A 27,027-nucleotide genomic window follows, 5' to 3' on the forward strand; every position below is an offset into this window, starting at 1 on the left:
CAGCATCCCCTGCCCCTCACTCACCCGCTCCTCTCCTGCATCAGCACCCACCCCCATGTGGTATCATGGAAGGAAAGAGAGACAGCTGAGGGGCTGCCCCGCTTTTTATCACCCCGACCCACGGACGCCCTTCTCAGTAGGATTTGCACCTTCAGCACACAGCTGAGTTTTTGCTGCGCTTCCCTTCTCTGTGACAGCTGCTGCGCAGGTCTGCATCTCCAAGCATGTCACACCTTCAGGGATTTACTACCCCATAATCACCTTGCAGTTGGTGCATTTCTTGCTGACAATCAACCCATCTCTTCCATCTGTTGCTCTCATTGTTTTGTTTCAGCTTTCTGAGCCTGTGTCGGTACAAGTCCTTCTCAGGGCACTGCAAACAGAGACAGATAAAGCTTCCTTTTCTCCAATAGTTCCAGGAAGATTTCCGGCACTTCTAGGCAAGCACCGACAGAGTGACGGCTGTGAGGGGACATCAGCCTGGCACTGGAGCTGGGCATTCTGAGCAGATGAGGAACCCTGGGCAACACCTACAGAGAAATCTTGGTTTCTCTGCAGAGAAGCACTGGCCTTAGAGACAAAGCTGTCTTTGATCTGGGCACCAGCTGCAGCTCCCAGCGGTGCCTAGCTGCAGATCAATGGCCTGCACCTTCATCCTGATCCAGGTGGAGAGAGAACTGCCAGGAGCACAACTTCTCTGCTACGGTTGCAGCATCCCCAGGGGCCGAGCGCAGCCTTGCTGTTAGTGAGGAACACAGCCCCTGTGAGAAGCTCCTGGGGTCAGGGGACAAACAAGAGGTTGTCCACACTGGAAACAAGGGAAGTCTCTTTGCCACTCCCATTATACCCATCAGAGGACTTCTGCTTGCTTACCTACCTGCTCGGTTGGAGTCTACACTGGAAAAAGTTTCAGCTCCTCAGTAAAAGCGTGGACTGAGCAGTTTCTTTTTCAGCCTTTCCTTCCTGACTGACAGATCAAACCCTACCTGGAGCCCACACAAACCAAGCAGGAGATCCCCTGCTAGGCTGGCAGGGCGAGGCTGTACCGTCGCAGCAGCCGTAGCCCTTGTGCCGACCGTGTCGCTGCTGCACGTCTTGCTTGCTCGGTTAATGAAGTGGAAAGCAAAGAGTCAATCTGAAAAGAATAAAGCAAAAAGCAAAGAACAGATCTCAGTTACTCACATTGTAAAGCTGTGAGGAGGTTAGCATGCATTCAATAAAAATACCACAAAATCCTTTGTTCTCCCTTCAGCGTTCATTTAACTCACAGAGCTGTGAACTGATGCTGTCCCAAAACACACAGTCAGCATCTGGTGGTACTTGGAGCACCAAGAAGAGAGTTTGGCATGCTGGGAGAACACTTCCCCACTGAGGGAAGATCTGGGGCCCCACTGGGAGACTTGGGAAGGCACTGGGAGCACTAGAAAAGGATTTTGGAGTTACTGGGAAGAAGAGGGAGAACACAGGGGCCATGCTGGGAGCAATCGGGAAAGCAGAATAGAATACAGACTTAACCAGGTTGGAAAAGACCTTCCAGAACACTGAGTCCAACCTATCACCCACCACCATCTAGTCAACCAAACCATGGTACTCAGTGCCTCATCCAGTCTTACTTTAAACACTTGCAGTGATGGTGACTCCATCACCTCCCAGGGCAGCTCATTCCTCATGAGTGCAACACAAAGCAGACTTACTTGTGGTCTTGTTCTCCAAAGCACAACGTATAGACTGCTCCTGATGTAGACATACACACACACCCCACATGTGGAGAACAGCAAGAGTCCTGCAGACAAGACTCCTAACAGGAGTGGGGAAACACTGGGTGTACTAGAAAAGAAAAAGAGATAAAGGGCCAATTCTGTTATCACTTACAGCTCCACACTTCCGTCATTATTGCATGCACTAGAAGCACAGAGTTACAGGTATCTCTGGGTACAGTTGAGGCAGCAGCCGCCACCCCCCCAAAGCCCGGCGCTGCCCCGCCGGCCGCCGCGGCCAGCCCCCAAAGCCTCGCGCAGCCCCGCCGGCGGCCACCCCGCCAAAGCCCCGCGCAGCTCCAGCGGCTGCTATAGAGAAACCCCACAAAGCAGCAGAGACTAGCACTGACCTGGGACACAGCGGAGGAGCTCCAACCTCTACCAGCCACGACCCTGCACTAAGCCGTTTTAAAGCATCCGGCGCCATGTTGTTGAGGGCGGTGCCACGCTGGGGGGTGGGGTTCAGGCTGGGGGGGGGCGGTGCCACGCTGGGGGGCGGTGCCACGCTGGGGGGCGGTGCCACATGGGTGGAGGCGGTGCCGCGCTGGGGGGCGGTGCCACCCTGGGAAGGGCGGTGCCACCCTGGGAAGGGCGGTGCCACCCTGGGAAGGGCGGTGCCACCCTGGGTGGGTGCGGTGCCACCCGGGGCGGGGGTGGTGCCTGCTTTGTCACTTCACGCTCAGCTTTCCATGGGTTTTATTCCCCTCCAAGATTGTTGAGTTATGAGCAGCTGAGGAGCCCTGGGGAACACCGGTACAGAAATGTTCTTCCAAGAGCTGTCAGAAAAATGTGACTGAGAAGGACTGGGAAAGAACTGGAAGGGACTGGGATACCACTGGGACCCTCACAAGTCTATGGCACCAGATGGGATCCATCCCAGGGCAGAGAGCTCTGGCAGATGAGCTCCAAGCCACTGCCCAACATTTGCCACCAGTCCCGCATGACCACAGAGGTCCCAGGTGGCTGGAAGCTGCCAGTGTGATGCCATTCACGAGAAGGGCTGGAGGGAAGAACCTGGGAACTCCAGGCCTGTAAGCCTGACCTCAGTGCCTGGCAAGACTATGGAGCAGATCGTCCTGGGGGCAATCACAGCAAAGCTGCAGGACGGGCAAGGGCTCAGGCCCAGCCAGCAAAGATTTGGTGGGAGGGGCAGGTCCTGCCTCACCAACCTGATCTCCTTCTATGCCCAGGTGACTGCCTGGTAGGTGTGGGGAAGGCTGTGGATGTAGTCTGCCTGGACTTCAGCAAGGCCTTTGACACTGTCTGCCACAACAAACTCCTGGCCGAGCTGACAGCCCACATCCTGGACAGGAGCACTCTGTGCTGGGTTAGGAACTGGCTGGAGTCCTGGGCCCAGAGAGTGGTGGTGAATGGTGCCACATGCAGCTGGCAGCCGGGCACTAGTGGTGTCCCCCAGGGATCAGTGCTGGGTCCCATCCTGTTCAATATCTGTATTGATGATCTGGATGAGGGGAGCAAGTCCATCATCAATAACTTTGCAGATGACACCAAGCTGGGGGCAGGAGTTGATCTGCTGGAAGGTAGGAGAGCTCAGCAGAGGGACCCTGACAGGCTGGACAGATGGGCAGAGTTTGGAAAGCATGCATGGACTCCCTGGTTGGTGAAGCAGGAATTGTTTAGTGGTATAGAACAAGCAGTGTATGTAGGAAAAATCAAGCAGGCTAAGCAATTCCCTGGCATTCTTGCACCACTGCTGCTAATTGAGTTTTCTCCTTTGATATGCAGCTCTCCATTATTATCTTCATCCCATAGCAGGTTGAGCTTCTCCAGCACGGAGGCGAGCGTCCTTCTGTCTCGCGCTTCAGGCTGTTTACTGCAGTCAGCTCTTCTTTATCATCAGACCGTTCTTCCGTCGTCAGCAGCCTGTTTTTCTTTCCTGTCCTGAAACCTTCCATAGATACTTTCTGCTTTCCTCCAGGCAGAGTCCAAGGGCATGATATTGAACACATGCAAGTGCCAGGTTCTACACATTACCACAACAACCCCAGGCATTGCTACAGGCTGGGGTCAGACTAGCTGGAGAGGAACCAGGCTGGAAAGGGAGCGGTAAGGGAGTGGCAAAGGGCTGGGAGGGGCTCAGGACAGTACTGGGAGGTACTGGGAGGCTGTGGAAGGACTCTGAGGGGGAAGGTTACTGGGGGGGAGTGAGGAGGCACTGGGAAAATTCTAAGGGTTAACTGGGAGGTACTGGGAAGGGCTCTGAATGGCACTGGGAAGAACTCAGAGACTGTGGAAAGACTCTGGGGCAGTGTGGAGGGGCTGAGGGGGGCACTTGGGGTTATGGGGAGATACTCACAGTGCTCCCAGTGCTCTCCCAGTTGTCTCCCAGTTGCTCCCAGTTGGGTTCCTGCTGCTTCCAGTTGTCTCCCAGGGCTCCAGAACTGACTCCAGGTGCTGCAGGTATGGCTCCCAGTCCCTCCCAGTGCCTCTCAGCCCCTACCAGATTCCTCCCAGACTGGGAAAGGACTGGGAGGCACTGGGAGGGGTTCAGGACAGTACTGGAAGGTACTGGGAGGCTGTGGAAGACCTCTGGTGGGGGGAAGGTTATGGGGGGGAGAGTGAGGGGACACTGGGAAAATTCTAAGGGTTAACTGGGAGGTACTGGGAAGGGCTCTACATGGCACTGGGAAGAACTCGGAGACTGTGGAAAGACTTTGGGGCGGTCTGGAGGGGCTCAGGGGGGCACTGGGGGTCATGGGGAGATACTCCCAGTGCTCTCCCAGTTGTCTCCCAGTTCCTCCCAGGGACCCCTAGTGCTCCCAGTTGGGTTCCTGCTGCTTCCAGTTGTGTCCCAGGGCTCCAGCAATGCCTCCAGCTGGTTCAGGCATGTCTCCCAGTGCCTCCTGGTCCCTACTGGTCTCCTCCCATATTGGGATAGGACTAGAAGGGATTGGGAGGTACTGGGAGGGACAGGAATAAACAGGGAGGGACTGGGAGGGGACTGGGGAGGGAGTGGGACAGTGTGGGAGGGGACGTGGAGGGACAGGGAGGGGACATAGTGGGAATGGACTGGGAGGCTGTAAAGGGCTGTGGGAGGGAAATGGGGGACTGAGGGGGGTGCTGGGAATTCCTGGGTCATGCTCCCAGTACTCCCAGTTGTTTCCCAGTTGTCTCCCAGTGGGGATGCTACTGCTTCCAATTGTCCACCAGGGCTCTTGCCAGGTAGTGCAGGTATGACTGGGAGGGGACTGGAAAGGGATGGGGAAGGCACTGGTTGGGGACTGCAAAGGGACTGGGATGGAATGGGAGGGAACTGGGAGAGACTGGGAAGGACTGGGAGTGCACTGCGACGGGACTGGGAGGGGAGTGGGGAGCCAGTGGGAGGGGAGTGGGAGGGAACTAAGAAGGGAATGGGAAGGGAAAAGAGTTGGAAGGGCCTGGGACGGGAATTGGATGGAAAGGGAGGGCATTGGGAAGGACTGGGAGGAATGGGAGGGGACTGCGAGGGAAGTGAGAAGGGACTGGGAAGGGACTGGAAAGGGCTCAGGACAGTACAGGGAAGGACAGGGAGACTGTTAAGGGCTCTGGGGGGGAATTGGGGGGGCACTGGGAGGTACTGGGAGGCTGTAGAAGGACTCTGGTGGGGGGAGGGTTACTGGGGGAGAGTGAGGGGGCACTGGGAAAATTCTAAGGGTTAAGTGGGAGGTACTGGGAAGGGCTCTGAATGGCACTGGGAAGAACTCAGAGACTGTGGAAAGACTTTGGGGCGGTCTGGAAGGGCTCAGGGGGGCACTAGGGGTTATGGGGAGATACTCCCAGTGCTCCCAGTTCTCTCCCAGTTGTATCCCAGTTCCTCCCAGTGCTCCCAGTTGGGTTCCTGCTGCTTCCAGTTGTCTCCCAGGGCTCCAGAACTGACTCCAGCTGCTGCAGGTATGGCTCCCAGTCCCTCCCAGTGCCTCTCAGCCCCTACCAGCTTCCTCCCAGACTGGGAAAGGACTGGGAGGCACTGGGAGGGGTTCAGGACAGTACTGGGAGGTACTGGGAGGCTGTGGAAGACCTCTGGTGGGGGGAAGGTTATGGGGGGGGAGTGAGGGGGCACTGGGAAAATTCTAAGGGTTAACTGGGAGGTACTGGGAAGGGCTCTACATGGCACTGGGAAGAACTCAGAGACTGTGGAAAGACTTTGGGGCCATCTGGAGGGGCTCAGGGGGCACTGGGGGTCATGGGGAGATACTCCCAGTGCTCTCCCAGTTGTCTCCCAGTTCCTCCCAGGGACCCCTTAGTGCTCCCAGTTGGGTTCCCGCTGCTTCCAGTTGTGTCCCAGGGCTCCAGCAATGCCTCCAGCTGGTCCAGGTATGTCTCCCAGTGCCTCCTGGTCCCTACTGGTCTCCTCCCATACTGGGATAGGACTAGAAGGGATTGGGAGGTACTGGGAGGGACAGGAATAAACAGGGAGGGACTGGGAGGGGAGTGGGACAGTATGGGAGGGGACATGGAGGGACAGGGAGGGGACATAGTGGGAATGGACTGGGAGGGACTGGCAGGGACTGGGAGGGGACTTTCACAGCTGTCTCCCAGTTTTGTCCCAGTTGGGTTCCTGCTGCTTCCAGTTGTCTCCCAGGGCTCCAGGTCTGACTCCAGGTGCTGCAGGTATGGCTCCCAGACTCTCCCAGAAACTTCCAGTCCCTACCAGTCTCCTCCCAGACTGTAGGAGAAAATGGGATGGACTGGGAGGCTGTAAAGGGCTGTGGGAGGGAAATGGGGGGCTGAGGGGGGGTACTGGGAATTCCTGGGTCACGCTCCCAGTTGTTTCCCAGTTGTCTCCCAGTGGGGATGCTACTGCTTCCAATTGTCCACCAGGGCTCTTGCCAGGTAGTGCAGGTAGAACTGGGAGGGGACTGGGATGGGAGTGGAAAAGGACAGGGAGCAAATGGGTGTACTGGGATGGGAATGGGAGGGAACTGGGAGAGACTGGGAGTGCACTGCGACGGGACTGGGAGGGGAGTGGGGAGCCAGTGGGAGGGGATTGGGAGGGAACTAAGAAGGGAATGGGAAGGGAAAAGAGTTGGAAGGGACTGGGAGGGGACAGGGAGGGGATTGGGAAGGGACAGGGATAGAGTGGGATGGATCAGGGAGGGAATTGGAAAAGGACTGGGAGGGTACTGGAAAGGGCTCAGGACAGTAGTGGGAAGGACTGGGAGGCTGTTAACAGCTCTGGAGGGGAATTGGGGGGGCACTGGGAGGCTTTGGAAGGATCTGGGGGGGGAGAGTTACTGGGGGGGAGTGAGGGGGCACTGGGGAAGTCTAAGTGTTAACTGGGAGGTACTGGGAAGGGCTCTACATGGCACTGGGAAGAACTCAGAGACTGTGGAAAGACTTTGGGGCGGTCTGGAGGGGCTCAGGGGGGCACTGGGGGTCATGGGGAGATTCTCCCAGTTGTCTCCCAGTTCCTCCCAGGGACCCCTAGTGCTCCCAGTTGGGTTTCTGCTGCTTCCAGTTGTGTCCCAGGGCTCCAGCAATGCCTCCACCTGGTCCAGGTATGTCTCCCCGTGCCTCCTGGTCCCTACTGGTCTCCTCCCATACTGGGATAGGACTAGAAGGGATTGGGAGGTACTGGGAGGGAGAGGAATAAACAGGGAGGGACTGGGAGGGGACTGGGAAGGGAGTGGGACAGTGTGGGAGGGGACCTGGAGGGACTGGGAGGGCAGTGGGAAAGACTGGGTGACCACTGGAAAGGGAATGGGAAGAGACTGGGAGGGGACTGGGAGGAACTGGGTGGACTGGGAGGAGACCGGGAGGGAATGGGAGGGACTGGTAGGAAACTGGGAGGGCCAGGAAAGGGACTGGGACAAACTGGGAGGCGACTGGGAGGGCACTGGAAGGCTAATGGAAAGGGAGCGGGAGGGGAGTGAGAGGGTATTGGAAAGGGACTGGGAAGGGAGTGGGAGGGGATGGGTAGACTGGGTCAAACTGGGAAGGGACTGGGAAGGCCCTGGAACTAAGTGGGAGGGGACTTGGAGGGAACTGGGAGGGAATGGGAGGGCCTGGGAAGGAACTGGAAAGGACCTGGGAGGGACTGAGAAGGCACTGGGTAGGTCCTGGGACAAACTGGGAGGGAACTGGGAATGCACAAGGAAGGGCAGTGGGAAGGGACTGGGAGGGGATTGGGATGGGACTGGGAGGGACCTGGGAAGGGACTGGGAGGGGATTGGGATGGGACTGGGAGGGGATTGGGATGGGACTGGGAGGGGATTGGGAAGGGACTGGGAAGGGCCTGGAACTAACTGGGAGGGGACTTGGAGGGAACTGGGAGGACCTAGGAGGGCACTGGGAAGGAATGGGAGGAAACTTGGAGGGCCTGGAAGGGGACTGGAAAGGGCCTGGGAGGAAGTGGGTGGACTAGGAGGGGACTGGGACAAACTGGGAGGGGACTGGAAGGGAACTGGGAAGGGACAAGGAATGGACAGGGAGGGGAGTGGGAAGGGACTGGGAGGGGATTGGGAAGGGACTGGGACACACTGGGAGGGGACTTGAAGGGAAGTGGGAGGACCCGAGTGAAATGGGAGGGCACTGGGAAAGACTGGGTGACCACTGGGAAGGGAATGGGAAGAGACTGGGAGGAACTGGGTGGACTGGGAGGAGACCGGGAGGGAATGGGAAGGTCCTGGGACAAAATGGGAGGGGACTGGGATGGAACAAGAAAGGGACAAGGAAGCAACACGGAGGCGACAAGGAAGGGACAGGGAAGCAACACGGAGGCGACAAGGAAGGGACAGGGAGGGGAGTGGGAAGGGAGTGAGAGGGAGTGAGAGGAGACCGGGAGGGAGTGGGAGGAAACTTGGAGGGCCTGGGAAGGGACTGGAAAGGGACTGGGAGGAAATGGGTGGACTGGGGGGGGGACTGGGAGGGGACAAGGAAGGGAATGGGGGGGGACAAGGAATGGACAGGGAGGGGAGTGGGAAGGGACTGGGAGGGGAGTGGGAACAGACTGGGAGAAACTGGGAAGGGACTGGGACACACTGGGAGCGGACGTGGAGGGAAGTGGGAGGACCCGAGTGAAATGGGAGGGCACTGGGAGGGACTGGGAGGGCACTGGAAAGGGAATGGGAAGAGACTGGGAGGGGACTGGGAGGAGACCGGGAGGGAATGGGAAGGTCCTGGGACAAAATGGGAGGGGACTGGGATGGAACAAGAAAGGGACAAGGAAGCAACACGGAGGCGACAAGGAAGGGACAGGGAAGCAACACGGAGGCGACAAGGAAGGGACAGGGAGGGGAGTGGGAAGGGAGTGAGAGGGAGTGAGAGGAGACCGGGAGGGAGTGGGAGGAAACTTGGAGGGCCTGGGAAGGGACTGGAAAGGGACTGGGAGGAAATGGGTGGACTGGGGGGGGGGACTGGGAGGGGACAAGGAAGGGATGGGGGGGGACAAGGAATGGACAGGGAGGGGAGTGGGAAGGGACTGGGAGGGGAGTGGGAACAGACTGGGAGAAACTGGGAAGGGACTGGGACACACTGGGAGCGGACGTGGAGGGAAGTGGGAGGACCCGAGTGAAATGGGAGGGCACTGGGAGGGACTGGGAGGGCACTGGAAAGGGAATGGGAAGAGACTGGGAGGGGACTGGGAGGAGACCGGGAGGGAATGGGAGGGACTGGTAGCAAACTGGGAGGACCAGGAAAGGGACTGGGAGGGCACTGGAAGGCTAATGGGAAGGGAGTGGGAGGGTAATGGAAAGGGACTGGGAAGGGAGTGGGGGAGAGTGGGGGGGAGTGGGTGAACTGGGTCAAACTGGGAAGGGACTGGGAAGGGCCTGGAACTAAGTGGGAGGGGACTTGGAGGGAATGGGAGGAATCTGGGAGGGCCTGGGAAGGGACTGGAGGAAGTGGGTGGACTAGAGAGGAATGGGAGGGACTGGAATGGAGTGGGAGGACACTGGGAATGGCCTGGGAAGGGCCTGGAACTAAGTGGGAGGGGACTTAGAGGGAACTGGGAGGACCTAGGAGGGCACTGGGAAGGACCAGGAAGGAATGGGAGGGGCTGGGATGTAGTGGGAGGAAACTTGGAGGGCCTGGGAAGGGACTGGAAGGAACTGAGTAGGCACTGGGATAAACTTTGAAGGGACTGGGAAGGGCCTGGAACTAACTGGGAGGGGACTTGGAGGGAACTGCGAAGACCTGGGAGGGAATGGGAGGGAACGGGAGGGACGGGAAAGGGCTTGGGAGGAACTGGGTGGACTGGGACAAACTGGGAGGGGACTGGAAGGGAACTGGGAAGGGACCAGGAATGGACAGGGAGGGGAGTGGGAAGGGACTGGGAAGGGACTTGGAGGGAAGTGGGAGGACCCAAGTGAAATGGGAGGGCACTGGGAAAGACTGGGTGACCACTGGAAAGGGAATGGGAAGAGACTGGGAGGAACGGGAGGAGACCGGGAGGGAATGGGAGGGACTGGTAGGAAACTGGGAGGACCAGGAAAGGGACTGGGATAAACTGGGAGGCAACTGGGAGGGCACTGGAAGGCTAATGGGAAGGGAGTGGGAGGGGAGTGGGAGGGTAATGGAAAGGGACTGGGAAGGGAGTGGGGGGGAGTGGGAGGGAATGGGTGGACTGGGTCAAACTGGGAAGGGACTGGGAAGGGCCTGGAACTAAGTGGGAGGGGACTTGGAGGGAACTGGGAGGGAATGGGAGGAATCTGGGAGGGCCTGGGAAGGGACTGGGAGGGACTGAGTAGGTCCTGGGACAAACTGGGAGGGAACTGGGAATGCACAAGGAAGGGCAGTGGGAAGGGACTGGGAGGGGATTAGGATGGGACTGGGAGGGACCTGAGAAGGGACTGGGACAAACTGGGAAGGGACTGGGAAGGGCCTGGAACTAACTGGGAGGGGACTTGGAGGGAACTGGGAGGACCTGGGAGGGCACTGGGAAGGACCAGGAAGGAATGGGAGGGGCTGGGATGTAGTGGGAGGAAACTTGGAGGGCCTGGGAAGGGATTGAAAAGGGACTGGGAGGAACTGGGTGGACTGGGAGGGGACTGGGAAGGTCCTGGGACAAACTGGGAGGGAACAAGGAAGGGACAAGGAAGCAACACGGAGGCGACAAGAAAGGGACAGGGAGGGGAGTGGGAAGGGACAGGGAGGGGAGTGGGAAGGGACAGGGAGGGGAGTGGGAAGGGACAGGGAGGGAGGGGAGTGGGAAGGGACAGGGAGGGAGGGGAGTGGGAAGGGACAGGGAGGGAGGGGAGTGGGAAGGGACAGGGAGGGAGGGGAGTGGGAAGGGACAGGGAGGGAGGGGAGTGGGAAGGGACAGGGAGGGAGGGGAGTGGGAAGGGACAGGGAGGGAGGGGAGTGGGAAGGGACAGGGAGGGAGGGGAGTGGGAAGGGACAGGGAGGGAGGGGAGTGGGAAGGGACAGGGAGGGAGGGGAGTGGGAAGGGACAGGGAGGGAGGGGAGTGGGAAGGGACAGGGAAGGGCCTGGAACTAAGTGGGAGGGGACTGGGATGGAACTGGGAAGGGAAAAAGAACGGACATGGAAAGGACAAGGAGAGAAGAAGGAGGGAACAAGGAGAGGACAAGGAGGGGAGTGAGAAGAGACAGGGACAAACTGGGAAAGAAGGGCCAAGAACTAAGTGGGAGGGGACTTGGAGGACCTGGGAGGGCACTTGGAAGGACTGGGAGGGGACCGGGAGGGAGTGGGAGGAAACTTGGAGGGCCTGGGAAGGGACTGAAAAGGGACTGGGAGGAAATGGGGGAACTGGGAAGGGAACTGGGAAGGGAACTGGGAAGGGAACTGGGAAGGGAACTGGGAAGGGAACTGGGAAGGGAACTGGGAAGGGAACTGGGAAGGGAACTGGGAAGGGAACTGGGAAGGGAACTGGGAAGGGAACTGGGAAGGGACTAAGAGGGGAGTGGGAGAGACTGGGTGGAGTGGGATGGACTGGGATGGAACTGAGTAGGCACTGGGATAAACTTTGAAGGGACTGGGAAGGGCCTGTGACAATCTGGGAGGGGACTTGGAGGGCACTGGGCGGACTGGGAGGCGACGGGGAGGGAATGGGAGGGGCTGGGATGGACAGGAATGGGGGGGGAGAGACTGGGACGGAATGGGAGGGAACTGAGAAGGGAATGGGAAGGGACTGGGAGGGCCCGGGATGGAGTGGTATGGACTGGGATAGGACGGGGAAGGGACTGGGTGGGAATGGGATGGACTGGAAAGGACCTGGAGGGGACTGGCAAGGGACTAAGAAGAACTGGGAGGTAGTGGGAGAAATTGGGAGGGACTGGAAGGGAACTGGGAAGGGACTTGGCTGGGAATGGGAGAGTACGGGGAAGGGACTGGGATGCAGTGGGAAAGGACTGGGAATGAAACTGGGAATGGACTGGGAAGGGACTGGGACAGTGTGGGAAGGGACTTGGTAGGGATAGCAAAGCGATTGTTACAGACTGGGACAAGCTGGGAGGGACAGGGACAAACTGGGAAGGGACTGGGAAATACTGGGGGGGACTGGGAGAACACATTGCAGTACTGGGAGCCCTTGAGGGAGATCTTGGAGTTCCTGGGAGCACTGTTGTTCCTAGGAGATCACCGAGAATGGGATCGGAGAGGTTTTACTGGCAGCACCGCGTGGGACAGGAGGTCACTCACTGTGTTCCTGGGAGGACTGGAGAGGGATTTTGCAGTTTCCGGGAGCACTGGCAGAGACTGGGTGGCGCTGGGTTCACCCTGGGATCGCTGGGCGAGTCTGGGGGCATTGGGGTCAGCCTGCAAGAGCTGGGAGAGACAGGAGAACAGCTCGTGAACTGGGAGCAGACTGCTCCCGACCGCGGCAAATCGACACCCACCCCCCCCCTCACTGCTGCACACCCCCAGACCCGTGGCAGAGTCCTGCAGCAGGGACAAAACAACTCCAGAGAGCAGCAGAGTCTACACTGAGATGATGCGGAGCGGAGAAAGCAGAGGGGACGAGGGTTACGCTGGCTAGGTCGGAGCCGAGGGGGCGAGGGCGGCGCCATCTTGGGAAGGGCAGGCGCCGTCACGGGGAGGGCGGCGCCATCTTGGGAAGGGCAGGCGCTGTCACGGGGAGGGCGGCGCCGAAGGGAGCCGAGCCGAGCCGAGGAGCCGAAGGGAGCCGAGCCGAGCCGAGCCGAGGAGCCGAAGGGAGCCGAGCCGAGCCGAGCCGAGGAGCCGAAGGGAGCCGAGCCGAGCCGAGCCGAGGAGCCGAAGGGAGCCGAGCCGAGCCGAGCCGAGGAGCCGAAGGGAGCCGAGCCGAGCCGAGCCGAGGAGCCGAAGGGAGCCGAGCCGAGCCGAGCCGAGGAGCCGAAGGGAGCCGAGCCGAGCCGAGCCGAGGAGCCGAAGGGAGCCGAGCCGAGCCGAGCCGAGGAGCCGAAGGGAGCCGAGCCCAGCCGAGCCGAGCCGCCGAAGGGAGCCGAGCCCAGCCGAGCCGAGCCGCCGAAGGGAGCCGAGCCCAGCCGAGCCGAGCCGCCGAAGGGAGCCGAGCCCAGCCGAGCCGAGCCGCCGAAGGGAGCCGAGCCCAGCCGAGCCGAGCCGAAGGGAGCCGAGCCCAGCCGAGCCGAGCCGAAGGGAGCCGAGCCCAGCCGAGCCGAGCCGAAGGGAGCCGAGCCCAGCCGAGCCGAGCCGAAGGGAGCCGAGCCTAGCCGAGCCGAGCCGAAGGGAGCCGAGCCCAGCCGAGCCGAGCCGAAGGGAGCCGAGCCCAGCCGAGCCGCCGAAGGGAGCCGAGCCCAGCCGAGCCGCCGAAGGGAGCCGAGCCCAGCCGAGCCGCCGAAGGGAGCCGAGCCCAGCCGAGCCGCCGAAGGGAGCCGAGCCCAGCCGAGGGTTATATAAAAGGTTAATCTTTTCCCATGTTAATTCTTATTTTATACAAAAAGGTTAATTTTTCCTATCAGGCTCAGCCAGCCTCTGTTCAGAGGGTTTTCCATTCACATAAAAAACAACCAATCGACAACAAAATCGATACTTTTAAAAAGCCACTCTTTCCATATGATAGATACACACTGCACATTTATATATTTGAGAACCCCACGTACCCCATTTCAAAGCCTCCCTTCTTACAAATTAACACTGTAGTATAGAGGTTTTACTTCGAGCAGTGCTTTCTGGGCCAGATGTAAGCAGCTGAAGACATTTATTACATTATACAGGAAAGTCATATAGTCTAATCAGAAGGCACATGTGGCACATCTCAATTGGGCATTTTCTGCTGGCATACGTGTAATTAAGGCATACAATAGGTTGCAATAAAACTATTTTAACACATCCAACCTTAGTTATAAAATATGCATCCTTTTTTTCTTTAATATATATAATCCTTCTCTTAAAACGATTTTGAATAAAAGAAAAAAAACTCATTTTATAATATCCCTATATCAAACTCTTATCCTAACACCTTAGTACAATCACTCATTACTTAATACTTATAAATACTAAATACTTACTATTCATTATGCTTACAGGTAAAACAACTATTAAAAACAAAAAAAAAAAATCTCTAAAACACATCACAATCAGAAATAATGAAATAATCATTGTTGCTTTAAATCAGAACACAACTTTCATAGACTAGAGAGGTTATCAGAAAGGGGGGGAGAAATGGGGGGGGGGGAGGCGGCCGGCTAGCAAAGGCACCATAGGGACAAAGAGAGGGGGGGGAAAAGGGGGGGGGGAGAAAGCCACCGAATTCACACCAGCTGCCCTTCCAGGCAGCCTCCAGGTCAAATGTAGGATTCCCTGAAGGCATGGAGACTTCCATAGGAGGTGATAGCAGCAATTTTGAGCTACACTGATGTTTTTGAGCCTAAAACTCGAGGTGCTTGTAGCAGATGCCACTGTCTCTTCTCTCTCCATATTGCTGGATGTCAGTGCATACAACTTACAGCAGCAGTTCCTAAAGTACACAAAAGTGTCTGGCAATCAGTGTTTCTTACAGGCTTCTAGGACAGTCATCTTCTCCCAAGTCATGCTTTTTGCCTAAAGTGTCCCTTCTGTCCACAATTAAAACACATGGAAAAACTTTTGAGTTAGTGGGAGGGTGTCCAGCAGCAGGGGGGGAGTGGGCTGCTGGTGCTATTGGCCAGGTGCCAGTGACTGCAGCTCCAGGGGTGCAGGTGAGCTTAGTGGCCATGGTGGGGGAGAGGGGCTGAGGGGCGTAGATGTCAAAGAAGAGCTTTGTTCTGGTGAAATGGCATTACTATTGTAACAGCTTTATAATGCTCTGCTAATTGATCTAAAGAATCTTTAATTAGTCCCCGTGTTGTATGGGAAGATGTAACAATTTTGTTTACTTTTGTTGCCGCCATCCCTCCCCGCTCCCATGTCTTTTCATTCTACATTGTTGCCCTTTTTTTTCCCTCCAAGATGTAAGTAAATGACTCTGAATATCAAGTTATCTTCTTTTGTTCTTTGATTACCCATACGTGCTCCTCAACAGGAGGCACCGACCCTCAGTTTCCCCAGTCACTTACCTCTGTCCAGGGTGACCATTTGTTGTAGTATTGATGTTTTAATTACTTCGAGCAGTGCTTTCTGGGCCAGATGTAAGCAGCTGAAGACATTTATTACATTATACAGCAAAGTTATATAGTCTAATCAGAAGGCACACGTGGCACATCTCAGTTGGGCATTTTCTACTGGCATACGTGTAATTAAGGCATACAGTAGGTCGTAACAACAAAACTATTTTAACACGTCCAACCAAACTCTGCCCAGTTTCTCTCCTTCGGTTCCAAAGTGTTTACATTACTCTCAGAGTCAAAGGCAAAACATAGCTTTCTCTGACTCGAGCAAAGGCAAATCTTCCCCATAGTCTTCCAAAGCTATGCCAAAACACCTTCCCACATAATACTATTCTTCTACATCCACTTAAACAGGAGAGCTTCTGGAATGTAAAAGCAAATTCTAGGGAGAGCAAAAAGGGTTTCAAAGCATAAATATAACATGTGTATCACATAAAAACAGTAGACCTTCCTTTTTGTCTGTCATGGGAGGGGGGGTTGCCCTTCTTTGTTTCTTTGGGGCTTTTTCTTTTTGTTTCTTAGTTTTCAATACAAATGGAAAAACCTTCAAAGAGGGCCCCACTCAGCAGAGAAGCACTGGCCTTAGAGACAAAGCTGTCTTTGATCTGGGCACCAGCTGCAGCCCAGAGTTCCATGTATCTCTGGGTACAGTTGAGGCAGCAGCCGCCACCCCCGCAGAGCCCCGCCGGCCGAACCCGGACACACCCCGCCGGCCGCCGCCGCCGCCTCCACCCCCCCAAAGCCCCGCGCTGCCCCGCCGGCAGCCACCCCCCCAAGTCCCGCGCAGCTCCAGCGGCTGCTATAGAGAAACCCCACAAAGCAGCAGAGACTAGCACCGACCTGGGACACAGCAGAGAAGCTCCAACCTCTACCAGCCACGACCCAGCACCGAGCTGTTTTAAAGCACCCGGCGCCGCGCTGGGGGAGGCGGCGCCGCGCTGGGGGAGGCGGCGCCGCGCTGGGGGAGGCGGCGCCGCGCTGGGGGAGGCGGCGCCGCGCTGGGGGAGGCGGCGCCGCGCTGGGGGAGGCGGCGCCGCGCTGGGGGAGGCGGCGCCGCGCTGGGGGAGGCGGCGCCGCGCTGGGGGAGGCGGCGCCGCGCTGGGGGAGGCGGCGCCGCGCTGGGGGAGGCGGCGCCGCGCTGGGGGAGGCGGCGCCGCGCTGGGGGAGGCGGCGCCGCGCTGGGGGAGGCGGCGCCGCGCTGGGGGAGGCGGCGCCGCGCTGGGGGAGGCGGCGCCGCGCTGGGGGAGGCGGCGCCGCGCTGGGGGAGGCGGCGCCGCGCTGGGGGAGGCGGCGCCGCGCTGGGGGAGGCGGCGCCGCGCTGGGGGAGGCGGCGCCGCGCTGGGGGAGGCGGCGCCGCGCTGGGGGAGGCGGCGCCGCGCTGGGGGAGGCGGCGCCGCGCTGGGGGAGGCGGCGCCGCGCTGGGGGAGGCGGCGCCGCGCTGGGGGAGGCGGCGCCGCGCTGGGGGAGGCGGCGCCGCGCTGGGGGAGGCGGCGCCGCGCTGGGGGAGGCGGCGCCGCGCTGGGGGAGGCGGCGCCGCGCTGGGGGAGGCGGCGCCGCGCTGGGGGAGGCGGCGCCGCGCTGGGGGAGGCGGCGCCGCGCTGGGGGAGGCGGCGCCGCGCTGGGGGAGGCGGCGCCGCGCTGGGGGAGGCGGCGCCGCGCTGGGGGAGGCGGCGCCGCGCTGGGGGAGGCGGCGCCGCGCTGGGGGAGGCGGCGCCGCGCTGGGGGAGGCGGCGCCTGCTTTGTCACCTCACGCTCAGCTTTCCATGGGTTTTATTCCCCTCCAAGACAACACGTTGAGTTCTGAGCAGCTGAGGAGCCCTGGGGAACACCTGTACAGAAATGTTCCTCCAAGAGCTGTCAGAAAAACGTTCGTTCCCCCAGCAGGCAGCTCTGGCTTCAGAGCAAAAGCCTTCTGTGATCATTCTGTTTAGCTCAGCACCAGCTGCAGCCGTCAGTATTACCAAACTACACAGTAATGGCCTCCTCCCGGTCCCAACAGTTTCCTCCCACCAAAGGACTGGCAGAGAACTTAGAAGCGACTGGGAAGAAACTGGGAGTGACTGGGAGGGCACGAGGTGGAATCTGGGAGGGAAGGAGGAGGAAACTGTCAGAGACTGAAAGAAAACTGGGAGGAAACTGGTAGAGACTAAGAGGTAGTGGAAGCTCAAGTGGGAGGCACTGGGGAGAACTGTGAGAGAGCTCCGAGGGAACTGGAAGGGACTGGGAACAACTGGGAAAAACGTCCCAAACAGGACCCTAAATGGGCCCAAACGGCCCCAAAGTAAACAGAGCCCAAACTGGGGTGATCTGGACCAATGGAGCCAGTGGAAGCACTTCCCACCTAAACTGTACTGACCAAAGGGAGCGCGGCTCTGCTTTCCCACTCCGGGAAATCTGCCACGCTGCAAGATGAGAAGGAGACTGGGAGGGATTGAGAGGAACTGGGAAAGGACTAGGAGAGACTGGGAGGGGACTGGGAGTGACTGGGATGGGACTGGGAGGACACTGGGAGAGGATTGGGAGGGATGGGGATGGGGACAGGACTGAGAAGGGACTGGGAGAGACTTGGAAGGGAGTGGAAGGAGATTGGGAAGGACCGGGAGAGGAATGGGAGGGACTGTAAGGAATTCCAAAGGGAATGGGAGGGAATGGGAAGGAAATGGGAGGAACTGGGATGGAAGTTGGAAGGACTAGGGGTGACTGAGAAGGACTGGGAAAGAACTGGGAGGGACTGGGATACCACTGGGACCCTCACAAGTCTATGGCACTAGATGGGATCCATCCCAGGGCAGAGAGCTCTGGCAGATGAGCTCCAAGCCACTGTCCAACATTTGCCACCAGTCCTGCATGACCACAGAGGTCCCAGGTGGCTGGAAGCTGCCAGTGTGATGCCATTCACAAGAAGGGCTGGAGGGAAGAACCTGGGAACTCCAGGCCTGTAAGCCTGACCTCAGTGCCTGGCAAGACTATGGAGCAGATCATCCTGGGGGCAATCACAGCAAAGCTGCAGGACGGGCAAGGGCTCAGGCCCAGCCAGCAAAGATTTGGTGGGAGGGGCAGGTCCTGCCTCACCAACCTGATTAGAATAAACCTTTATTAGAATAAACCAAACCAGGTTGGAAGAGACCTTCAAGATCATCGTGTCCAACCCATCAACCAATCCAACCCACCCAAACAGCTAACCCATGGCACCAAGCACCCCGTCAAGTCTCCTTCTGAACACCTTCAATGACGGCGACTCCACCACCTCCCCGGGCAGCCCATTCCATAGCGCAATCACTCTTTCTGTATAGAACTTCTTCCTAACATCCAACCTGAACCTCCCCTGGCGCAGCCTGAGACTGTGTCCTCTTGTTCTGGTACTGGGTGCCTGGGAGAAGAGACCATCATCAGCCTGTCTACAACCTCCCTTCAGGTAGTTGTAGAGAGTGATAAGGTCACCCCTGAGTCTCCTCTTCTCCAGGCTAAGCAGCCCCAGCTCCCTCAGCCTCTCCTCATAGGGCTTGTGTTCCAAACCCCTCACCAACTTTGTTGCTCTTCTCTGGACTCGTTCCAGCAAGTCAACCTCCTTCCTAAACTGAGGGGCCCAGAACTGGACACAGTACTCGAGGTGTGGCCTAACCAGTGCAGTGTACAGGGGCAGAATGACCTCCCTGCTCCTGCTGGCCACACTGTTCTTGATGCAGGCCAGGATGCCATTGGCCCTCTTGGCTGCCTGGGCACACTGCAGGCTCATGTTAAGCCTACCATCAACCAGCACCCCCAGGTCCCTCTCTGCCTGGCTGCTCTCTAGCCACTCTGACCCCAGCCTGTAGCACTGCATGGGGTTGCTGTGGCCAATGTGCAGAACCCGGCATTTGGATGTGTTCAATCTCATGCTCTTGGACTCTGCCCGTCTGTCCAGCCTGTCAAGGTCCCTCTGCAGAGCCTCTCTACCCTCCAGCAGATCAACTCTTGCCCCCAGCTTGGTGTCGTCAGCAAATTTACTGATGATGGACTCAATGCCCTCATCCAGATCATCAATAAAGATGTTAAAGAGCACAGGGCCCAGCACTGACCCCTGGGGCACACCACTAGTGACTGGCTGCCAGCTGGATGTGGCACCATTCACCACCACTCTCTGGGCTCGGCCCTCCAGCCAGTTCCTAACCCATCGCAGTGTGCTCCAGTCCAAGCCATGGGCTGACAGCTTGGCCAGGAGTTTGCTATGGGGGACGGTGTCAAAGGCCTTGCTGAGGTCCAGGTAGACTACATCAACAGGCCTCCCCACATCCACCAGGCGGGTCACCTGATCATAGAAGGAGATCAGGTTGGTCAGGCAGGACCTGCCCTTCCTAAATCCATGCTGGCTAGGCCTGAGCCCTTGGCCATCCTGTAAGTGTTGTGTTATTGAACTCAGGATGACCTGTTCCATGATCTTGCCTGGCACTGAGGTCAGGCTGACAGGCCTGTAATTCCCTGGCTCATCCAACCGGCCCTTCTTATGGATGGGCACCACGTTGGCCAGCTTCCAGTCCTCTGGGACCTCGCCAGTGAGCCAGGACTGCTGGAAAATTATGGAGAGTGGCTTGGCCAGCTCATCTGCCAGCTCTCTCAGCACCCTAGGATGAATCCCATCTGGTCCCATGGACTTGTGGGGATCCAAGCTGCTAAGGAGAGTTCCAACCACCGCCTCATGGAACATAGGGAAACTGTGCAGCTCCCTGGCTCCTTCTGCTAGCTCTGCAGGCCAGCTGTCAGGAAGACGTTCTGCCCTTCTAGTAAAAATTGAGGCAAAGAAGGTGTTAAGTATCTCTGCCTTTTCCTTATCCTTGGTTACAATGTTCCCCTCCGTATCCACCAAGGAGTGGAGGTTTTCCTTCCCCTTCCTCTTACTATTAATGTATTTATAGAAGGACTTTTTGTTGTCCTTCACAGTAGAGGCCAGTTTAAGCTCCAAGTGTGCTTTTGCCTCCCTAATTCTCTTCCTACAAGACCTAGCAACATCCTTAAACATTCTGTGGGTTGCCTCCCCTCGCTTCCAAAGGTGATACACCCTCTTTTTTTCCCTCAGTTCCATTAAAAGTTCATGAACCATCCAGGCTGGCCGTCTGCCCCGGCGGCTCATCTTCTGGCACATTGGCACAGCCTGTCCCTGAGCCTTCAACAATTCTTCATTGAAGTAGGTCCAGCTCTCCAGATCTCCTTCTATGCCCAGGTGACTGCCTGGTAGGTGTGGGGAAGGCTGTGGATGTAGTCTGCCTGGACTTCAGCAAGGCCTTTGACACTGTCTGCCACAACAAACTCCTGGCCGAGCTGACAGCCCACATCCTGGACAGGAGCACTCTGTGCTGGGTTAGGAACTGGCTGGAGTCCTGGGCCCAGAGAGTGGTGGTGAATGGTGCCACATGCAGCTGGCAGCCGGGCTCTAGTGGTGTCCCCCAGGGATCAGTGCTGGGTCCCATCCTGTTCAATATCTTTATTGATGATCTGGATGAGGGGATCGAGTCCATCATCAATAACTTTGCAGATGACACCAAACTGGGGGCAGGAGTTGATCTGCTGGAAGGTAGGAGAGCTCAGCAGAGGGACCCTGACAGGCTGGACAGATGGGCAGAGTTTGGAAAGCATGCATGGACTCCCTGGTTGGTGAAGCAGGAATTGTTTAGTGGTACAGAACAAGCAGTGTATGTAGGAAAAATCAAGCAGGCTAAGCAATTCCCTGGCATTCTTGCACCACTGCTGCTAATTGAGTTTTCTCCTTTGATATGCAGCTCTCCATTATTATCTTCATCCCATAGCAGGTTGAGCTTCTCCAGCACGGAGGCGAGCGTCCTTCTGTCTCGCACTTCAGGCTGTTTACTGCAGTCAGCTCTTCTTTATCATCAGACCGTTCTTCCGTCGTCAGCAGCCTGTTGTTCTTTCCTGTCCTGAAACCTTCCATAGATACTTTCTGCTTTCCTCCAGGCAGAGTCCAAGGGCATGATATTGAACACATCCAAGTGCCAGGTTCTACACATTACCACAACAACCCCAGGCATTGCTACAGGCTGGGGTCAGACTAGCTGGAGAGGAACCAGGCAGAAAGGGACCTGAGGGTGCTGGTTGACACCAGCTGAACATGAGCCAGCAGTGTGCCCAGGTGGCCAAGAAGGCCAAATACATCCTGGCCTGCATCAGGAACAGTGTGGCCAGCAGGAGCAGGGAGGTCATTCTGCCCTGTGCTCAGCACTGGTCAGGCCACACCTTGAGTTCTGGGTCCAGTTCCTGGGCCCCTCAGTTTAGGAAAGATGTTGAGATGCTGGAAGGTGTCCAGAGAAGGGCAACAAAGCTGGGGAGGGGTCTGGAGCACAGCCCTGTGAGGCAAGGCTGAGGGAGCTGGGGTTGCTTAGCCTGGAGAAGAGGAGGCTCAGGGGAGACCTTCTTGCTCTCTACAACTACCTGAGGGCAGATTGTAGCCAGGTGGGGTTTGGTCTGTTCACCCAGGCACCCAGTACCAGAACAAGAGGACACAGTCTCAGGCTGTGCCAGGGAAGGTTTAAGCTAGAGGTGAGGACAAAGTTCATCCCAGAAAGAGGAACTGGCCATTGGAATGTGCTGCCCAGGGAGGTGGTGGAGTCCCCATCCCTGGAGGTGTTCCAAAAAAGAACTGGATGTGGCAGCTGGAGCCATGGTTTAATTGTGAGGAGGGGATAGGGATGCAGACATAGGAGGGAATTGATGAGATCTGAGGTCTCTTCAAACCTGGTTGATTATGTGAGACTGGGAGGTACTAGGAGGAACTGGGGGTTACTGGGAAGTACTAGAAGGTACTGGGAGGCTGTGGAAGGACTCTGGGGGGGGAGGGTTACTGGGGGGGAGTGAGGGGGCACTGGAGAACTATAAGGGTTAACTGGGAGGTACTGGGAAGGGCTCTGAATGGCACTGGGAAAAACTCAGAGACTGTGGAGAGACTTTGGGGCAGTCTGCAGGGGGTGAAGGGGTCACTGGGGGTTATGGGGAGATACTCACAGTGCTCCCAGTGCTCTCCCAGTTGTCTCCCAGTTCCTCCCAGTGCTCCCAGTTGAGTTCCTGATGCTTCCAGTTGTATCCCAGGGCTCCAGAACTGACTCCAGGTGCTGCAGGTATGGCTCCCAGTCTCTCCCAGTGCCTCTCAGCCCCTGCCAGCCTCCTCCCAGACTGGGAAAGGACTGGGAGGCACTGGGAGGGGCTCAGGACAGTAGTGGGGAGGTACTGGGAGACTGTGGAAGGACTCTGGGGGGGAATTGGGGATGCTCAGTGGGGTACAGAGGGTCACTGGGAGGCTGTGGAAGGACTTCCTCGGTGGAACTGGGAGGGCTCAGGGGGGCACTGGGGGTTACTGGAAGGTACTGGGAGGTAGTGGGGAGTACTGGGAGGCTGTGAAAGGACTCTGGGAGGGGAGGGTTACTGTGGGGGGAGTGAGGGGGCACTGGGGAAGTCTAAGGGTTAACTGGGAGGTACTGGGAAGGGCTCTGAATGGCACTGGGAAGAACTCGGAGACTGTGGAAAGACTTTGGGGCGGTCTGGAGGGGCTGAGGGGGGCACTGGGGGTCATGGGGAGATACTCCCAGTGCTCTCCCAGTTGTCTCCCAGTTCCTCCCAGGGACCCCTAGTGCTCCCAGTTGGGTTCCCGCTGCTTCCAGTTGTGTCCCAGGGCTCCAGCAATGCCTCCAGCTGGTCCAGGCATGTCTCCCAGTGCCTCCTGGTCCCTACTGGTCTCCTCCCATACTGGGATAGGACTAGAAGGGATTGGGAGGTACTGGGAGGGACAGGAATAAACAGGGAGGGACTGGGAAGGGAGTGGGACAGTGTGGGAGGGGACATGGAGGGACAGGGAGGGGACATAGTGGGAATGGACTGGGAGGGACTGGCAGGGACTGGGAGGGGACTTTCACAGCTGTCTCCCAGTTTTGTCCCAGTTGGGTTCCTGCTGCTTCCAGTTGTCTCCCAGGGCTCCAGGTCTGACTCCAGGTGCTGCAGGTACAGCTCCCAGACTCTCCCAGAAACTTCCAGTCCCTACCAGTCTCTTCCCAGACTGGGAAAGGTGTAGGAGAAAATGGGATGGACTGGGAGGCTGTAAAGGGCTGTGGGAGGGAAATGGGGGGCTGAGGGGGGGTACTGGGAATTCCTGGGTCACGCTCCCAGTTGTTTCCCAGTTGTCTCCCAGTGGGGATGCTACTGCTTCCAATTGTCCACCAGGGCTCTTGCCAGGTAGTGCAGGTAGAACTGGGAGGGTACTGGAAAGGGATGGGGAAGGGACTGGTTGGGGACTGTGAAGGGACTGGGATGGAATGGGAGGAACTGGGAGGGGCTGGGATGGACTGGGGGGGGCACTGGGAAGAGACTGGGATGGGAGTGGGAAAGGACAGGGAGGAACTGGGTGTACTGGAATGGGAGGGAACTGGGAGAGACTGGGAAGGACTGGGAGTGCACTGCAACGGGACTGGGAGGGGAGTGGGGAGCCAGTGGGAGGGGATTGGGAGGGAACTAAGAAGGGAATGGGAAGGGAAAAGAGTTGGAAGGGACTGGGATGGAGTGGGATGGATCAGGGAGGGAATTGGAAAGGGCTCAGGACAGTACTGTGAAGGACAGGGAGGCTGTTAAGGGCTCTGGGGGGGCACTGGGAGGTACTGGGAGGCTGTGAAAAGATCTGGGGGGGGAGGGTTACTGGGGGGAGTGAGGGGGTGCTGGAGAACTGTAAGGGTTAACTGGGAGGTACTGGGAAGGGCTCTGAATGGCACTGGGAAGAACTCAGAGACTGTGGAATGACTCTGGGGGGGTCTGGAGGGGCTCAGGGGGGCACCGGGTCATGAGGAGATACTCACAGTGCTCCCAGTGCTCTCCCAGTTCCTCCCAGTGCTCCCAGTTGAGTTCCTGCTGCTTCCAGTTGTCTCCCAGGGCTCCAGAACTGACTCCAGGTGCTGCAGGTATGGCTCCCAGTCCTTCCCAGTGCCTCTCAGCCCCTGCCAGCTTCCTCCCAGACTGGGAAAGGACTGGGAGGCACTGGGAGGGTCTCAGGACAGTACTGGGAAGGACTGGGAGGCTGTGGAAGGTCTCTGGAAGGGAGTTGGGGGGGCACTGGGAGGCTGTGGAAGGATCTGGGGCGGGGAGGGTTACTGGGGGAGAGTGAGGGGGCACTGGGAAAATTCTAAGGGTCAACTGGGAGGTACTGGGAAGGGCTCTGAATGGCACTGGGAAGAACTCAGAGACTCTGGAAAGACTTTGAGGAGGTCTGGAGGGGCTGAGGGGGGCACTGGGGGTTATGTGGAGATACTCACAGTGCTCACAGTGCTCTCCCAGTTGTCTCCCAGTGCTCCCAGTTGAGTTCCTGCTGCTTCCAGTTGTCTCCCAGGGCTCCAGCAATGCCTCCAGCTGGTCCAGGCATGTCTCCCAGTGCCTCCTGGTCCCTACTGGTCTCCTCCCATACTGGGATAGGACTAGAAGGGATTGGGAGGTACTGTAAGGGACAGGAATAAACAGGGAGGGACTGGGAGGGGACTGGGAAGGGAGTGGGACAGTATGGTAGGGGACTTGGAGGGACAGGGAGGGGACATAGTGGGAATGGACTGGGAGGGACTGGCAGGGACTGGGATGGAGTGGGATGGGACAGTAAGGGGATTGGGAAGGGACAGGGAAGGGACAGGGAGGGGATTGGGATGGGACTGAGTGAACTGGGAAGGGAATGAAAGGGACTGGGATGGACTGTTAGGGGCTTGGGTGGACTGGGATTGACAGGGAGGGCAGTGGTAGGGAATGGGAGGGATGGGAGGGGACTGGGAAGGAACTGGGAAAGGCCTGGGTCAAACTGGAAGGGGACTTGGAGGGAACTGGGAGGATCTGAGTGAAATTGGAGGGGACTGGGAGGGAGTGGGAGGAAACTGGGAGGGAATTGGTAGGGAACAGTGAAGGGACTGGGAGGGCACTGGAAGGGTTTTGGAAAGGGAGTGGGAAAGGACAGGGAGGAACTGGGTGTAGTGGAATGGGAATGGGAGGGAACTGGGAGAGAATGCGAAGGACTGGGAGTGCACTGTGATGGGACTGGCTGGCCACGCCCCCTCCCAAATAAGGGAGGGAGAGTGAAACGGAGGAGGGCGGCTGGCCACACCCACAAAGGGAGGGCAGTGAAGAAGCGAGGTGGGGGGCTGGCCACGCCACCCCCCCAAATAAGGGAGGGAGAAAGTGAAGCGGAGGCGGGTGGCTGGCCATGCCCCCTCCCCCCACCAAGCTAAAAGGGGGAGGGAGCTTCTGGCGCGGTGCGGCCAATAGGAGGGAGGGGAAAGCGCAAAGGCGGGAAAGGGGTTAGGGGTGGGCGGCAAAAGGGGAGGGGAGGGTGGGAAAGGAATAAGGAAGGGGAAGGGAGGAGAGAGGAAGAGAGGGGGAAGCAGTATGTACCAGTATGTACCAGTATGGAGCCAGGGCTAGACCAGTCTGGACCGGTCTGGACCGGTTTGGACCAGTCTGGACCGGCTTGGACCGGTCTGGACCGGTCTGGACCAGTTTGGACCGGTTTGGACCGGTCTGGACCGGCTTGGACCGGTCTGGACCGGTCTGGACCAGTTTCAAGCGGTTTCGACCGGTCCAGACCGGTTTAGACCTGTCTGGACCAGTCTGGACCGGTTTGGACCGGTCTGGACCGGTTTCGACCGGTCCGGACCGGTTTGGACCGGTCTGGACCGGTCTGGACCGGCTTGGACCGGTCTGGACCGGCTTGGACCGGTCTGGACCGGTTTCGACCGGTCTGGACCAGTTTGGACCGGTCTGGACCGGTCCGGACCGGTTTGGACCGGTCCGGGCCGGTCTGGACCAGTTTGGACCGGTTTCGACCGGTTTGGACCGGTCTGGACCGGCTTGGACCGGTCTGGACCGGTTTGGACCGGTCTGGGCCGGTCTGGGCCGGTTTGGACCGGTCTGGACCGGCTTGGACCGGTCCGGACTGGTCTGGACCAGTTTGGACCGGTCTGGACCGGCTTGGACCGGTCCGGGCCGATCTGGACCAGTTTGGACCGGTTTCGACCGGTTTGGACCGGTTTGGACCGGTCTGGACCGGCTTGGACTGGTCTGGACCGGTTTGGACCGGTCTGGGCCGGTCCGGACCGGTCTGGACCAGTTTGGACCGGTCTGGACCGGCTTGGACCGGTTTGGACCGGTCTGGACGAGTCTGGATCAGTATCGAGCTTGGGTGGCCACTAATGAGCTACGGTGGCCACTAATGACCCCCCCCAGCCTCTCCCTCCCACCCCTCCTCCTCCTCTCCCCTCCCATTCTCCCTTTCCCGCGCTCCCCGCGGCCCCACTCCACTCTCTGATGTCACCGCGCGGGGCAGCCCTGGTGCCCTCCTCCCCACTCCCGCCTGGGCGCTCCGCCCCCTTGCTCTGACGTAATCAGCAGCCATCGCCTCTCTGCCCCAGCTGCTCAGGCCACGCCCACCGTGACATAGTCTGCGCTATTCCCCGCCCCCCCATAGCCATCCTGCTGCCCTCCTCCAGCCCCGCCCCCTCCTATAGCCATCCAATTGTCGCTCTCCAGCCCCGCCTCCAGTCCTCCAGTCCCACCTCCTGCAACCTCCCTCAGCCCTTTCCCCGCCCCCTCCATAACCATCCTATTTCACTCAAACCCCGCCCCCTTGTGACGCAGCTGCCCTCTCGTTCCCGCCCCCTCCCTTAGCCATTCTATTGCCGCCCGCTAGCCCCGCCTCCAGTGACGTAACCTGCGCGCTCTTCCCCGCTCCCCCTCCCCTCTAGCTCCCTTCCCACCCTTTCCCTTTCCTATCCCCTCACAGCGCCGCCGC

At 58.5% G+C, this 27,027-nt stretch overlaps 1 protein-coding gene and 1 long non-coding RNA gene across 2 annotated transcripts; both read right to left on the reverse strand.

The window, feature by feature from the left end:
* Window positions 1–254: 254 nt before the first annotated feature.
* LOC137453577 (uncharacterized) lies at window positions 255–26,631 on the reverse strand. The gene is made up of 8 exons (XM_068162931.1): window positions 26,477–26,631; window positions 24,518–24,654; window positions 24,065–24,160; window positions 22,230–22,336; window positions 4,075–4,172; window positions 1,695–1,827; window positions 878–1,135; window positions 255–774 (listed from the first exon to the last, which is right to left on the reverse strand). Exons 1-7 carry the CDS (start codon window positions 26,629–26,631, stop codon window positions 1,022–1,024), a joined length of 840 nt encoding a protein of 279 aa, XP_068019032.1. The 3' UTR covers window positions 255–774; window positions 878–1,021.
* LOC137453583 (uncharacterized) lies at window positions 13,716–16,118 on the reverse strand. Its single transcript, XR_010990406.1, has 3 exons — window positions 16,080–16,118; window positions 15,189–15,268; window positions 13,716–14,611 (listed from the first exon to the last, which is right to left on the reverse strand). It is a non-coding gene; the product is annotated as an uncharacterized lncRNA (long non-coding RNA).
* Window positions 26,632–27,027: the final 396 nt, after the last annotated feature.

The sequence above is a fragment of the Melanerpes formicivorus genome, unplaced genomic scaffold, assembly GCF_026170545.1.
Source record: "Melanerpes formicivorus ecotype bairdi unplaced genomic scaffold, bMelFor1.0.p_v2 SCAF_68, whole genome shotgun sequence".
NCBI classification, from domain to species: Eukaryota; Metazoa; Chordata; class Aves; order Piciformes; family Picidae; genus Melanerpes; species Melanerpes formicivorus.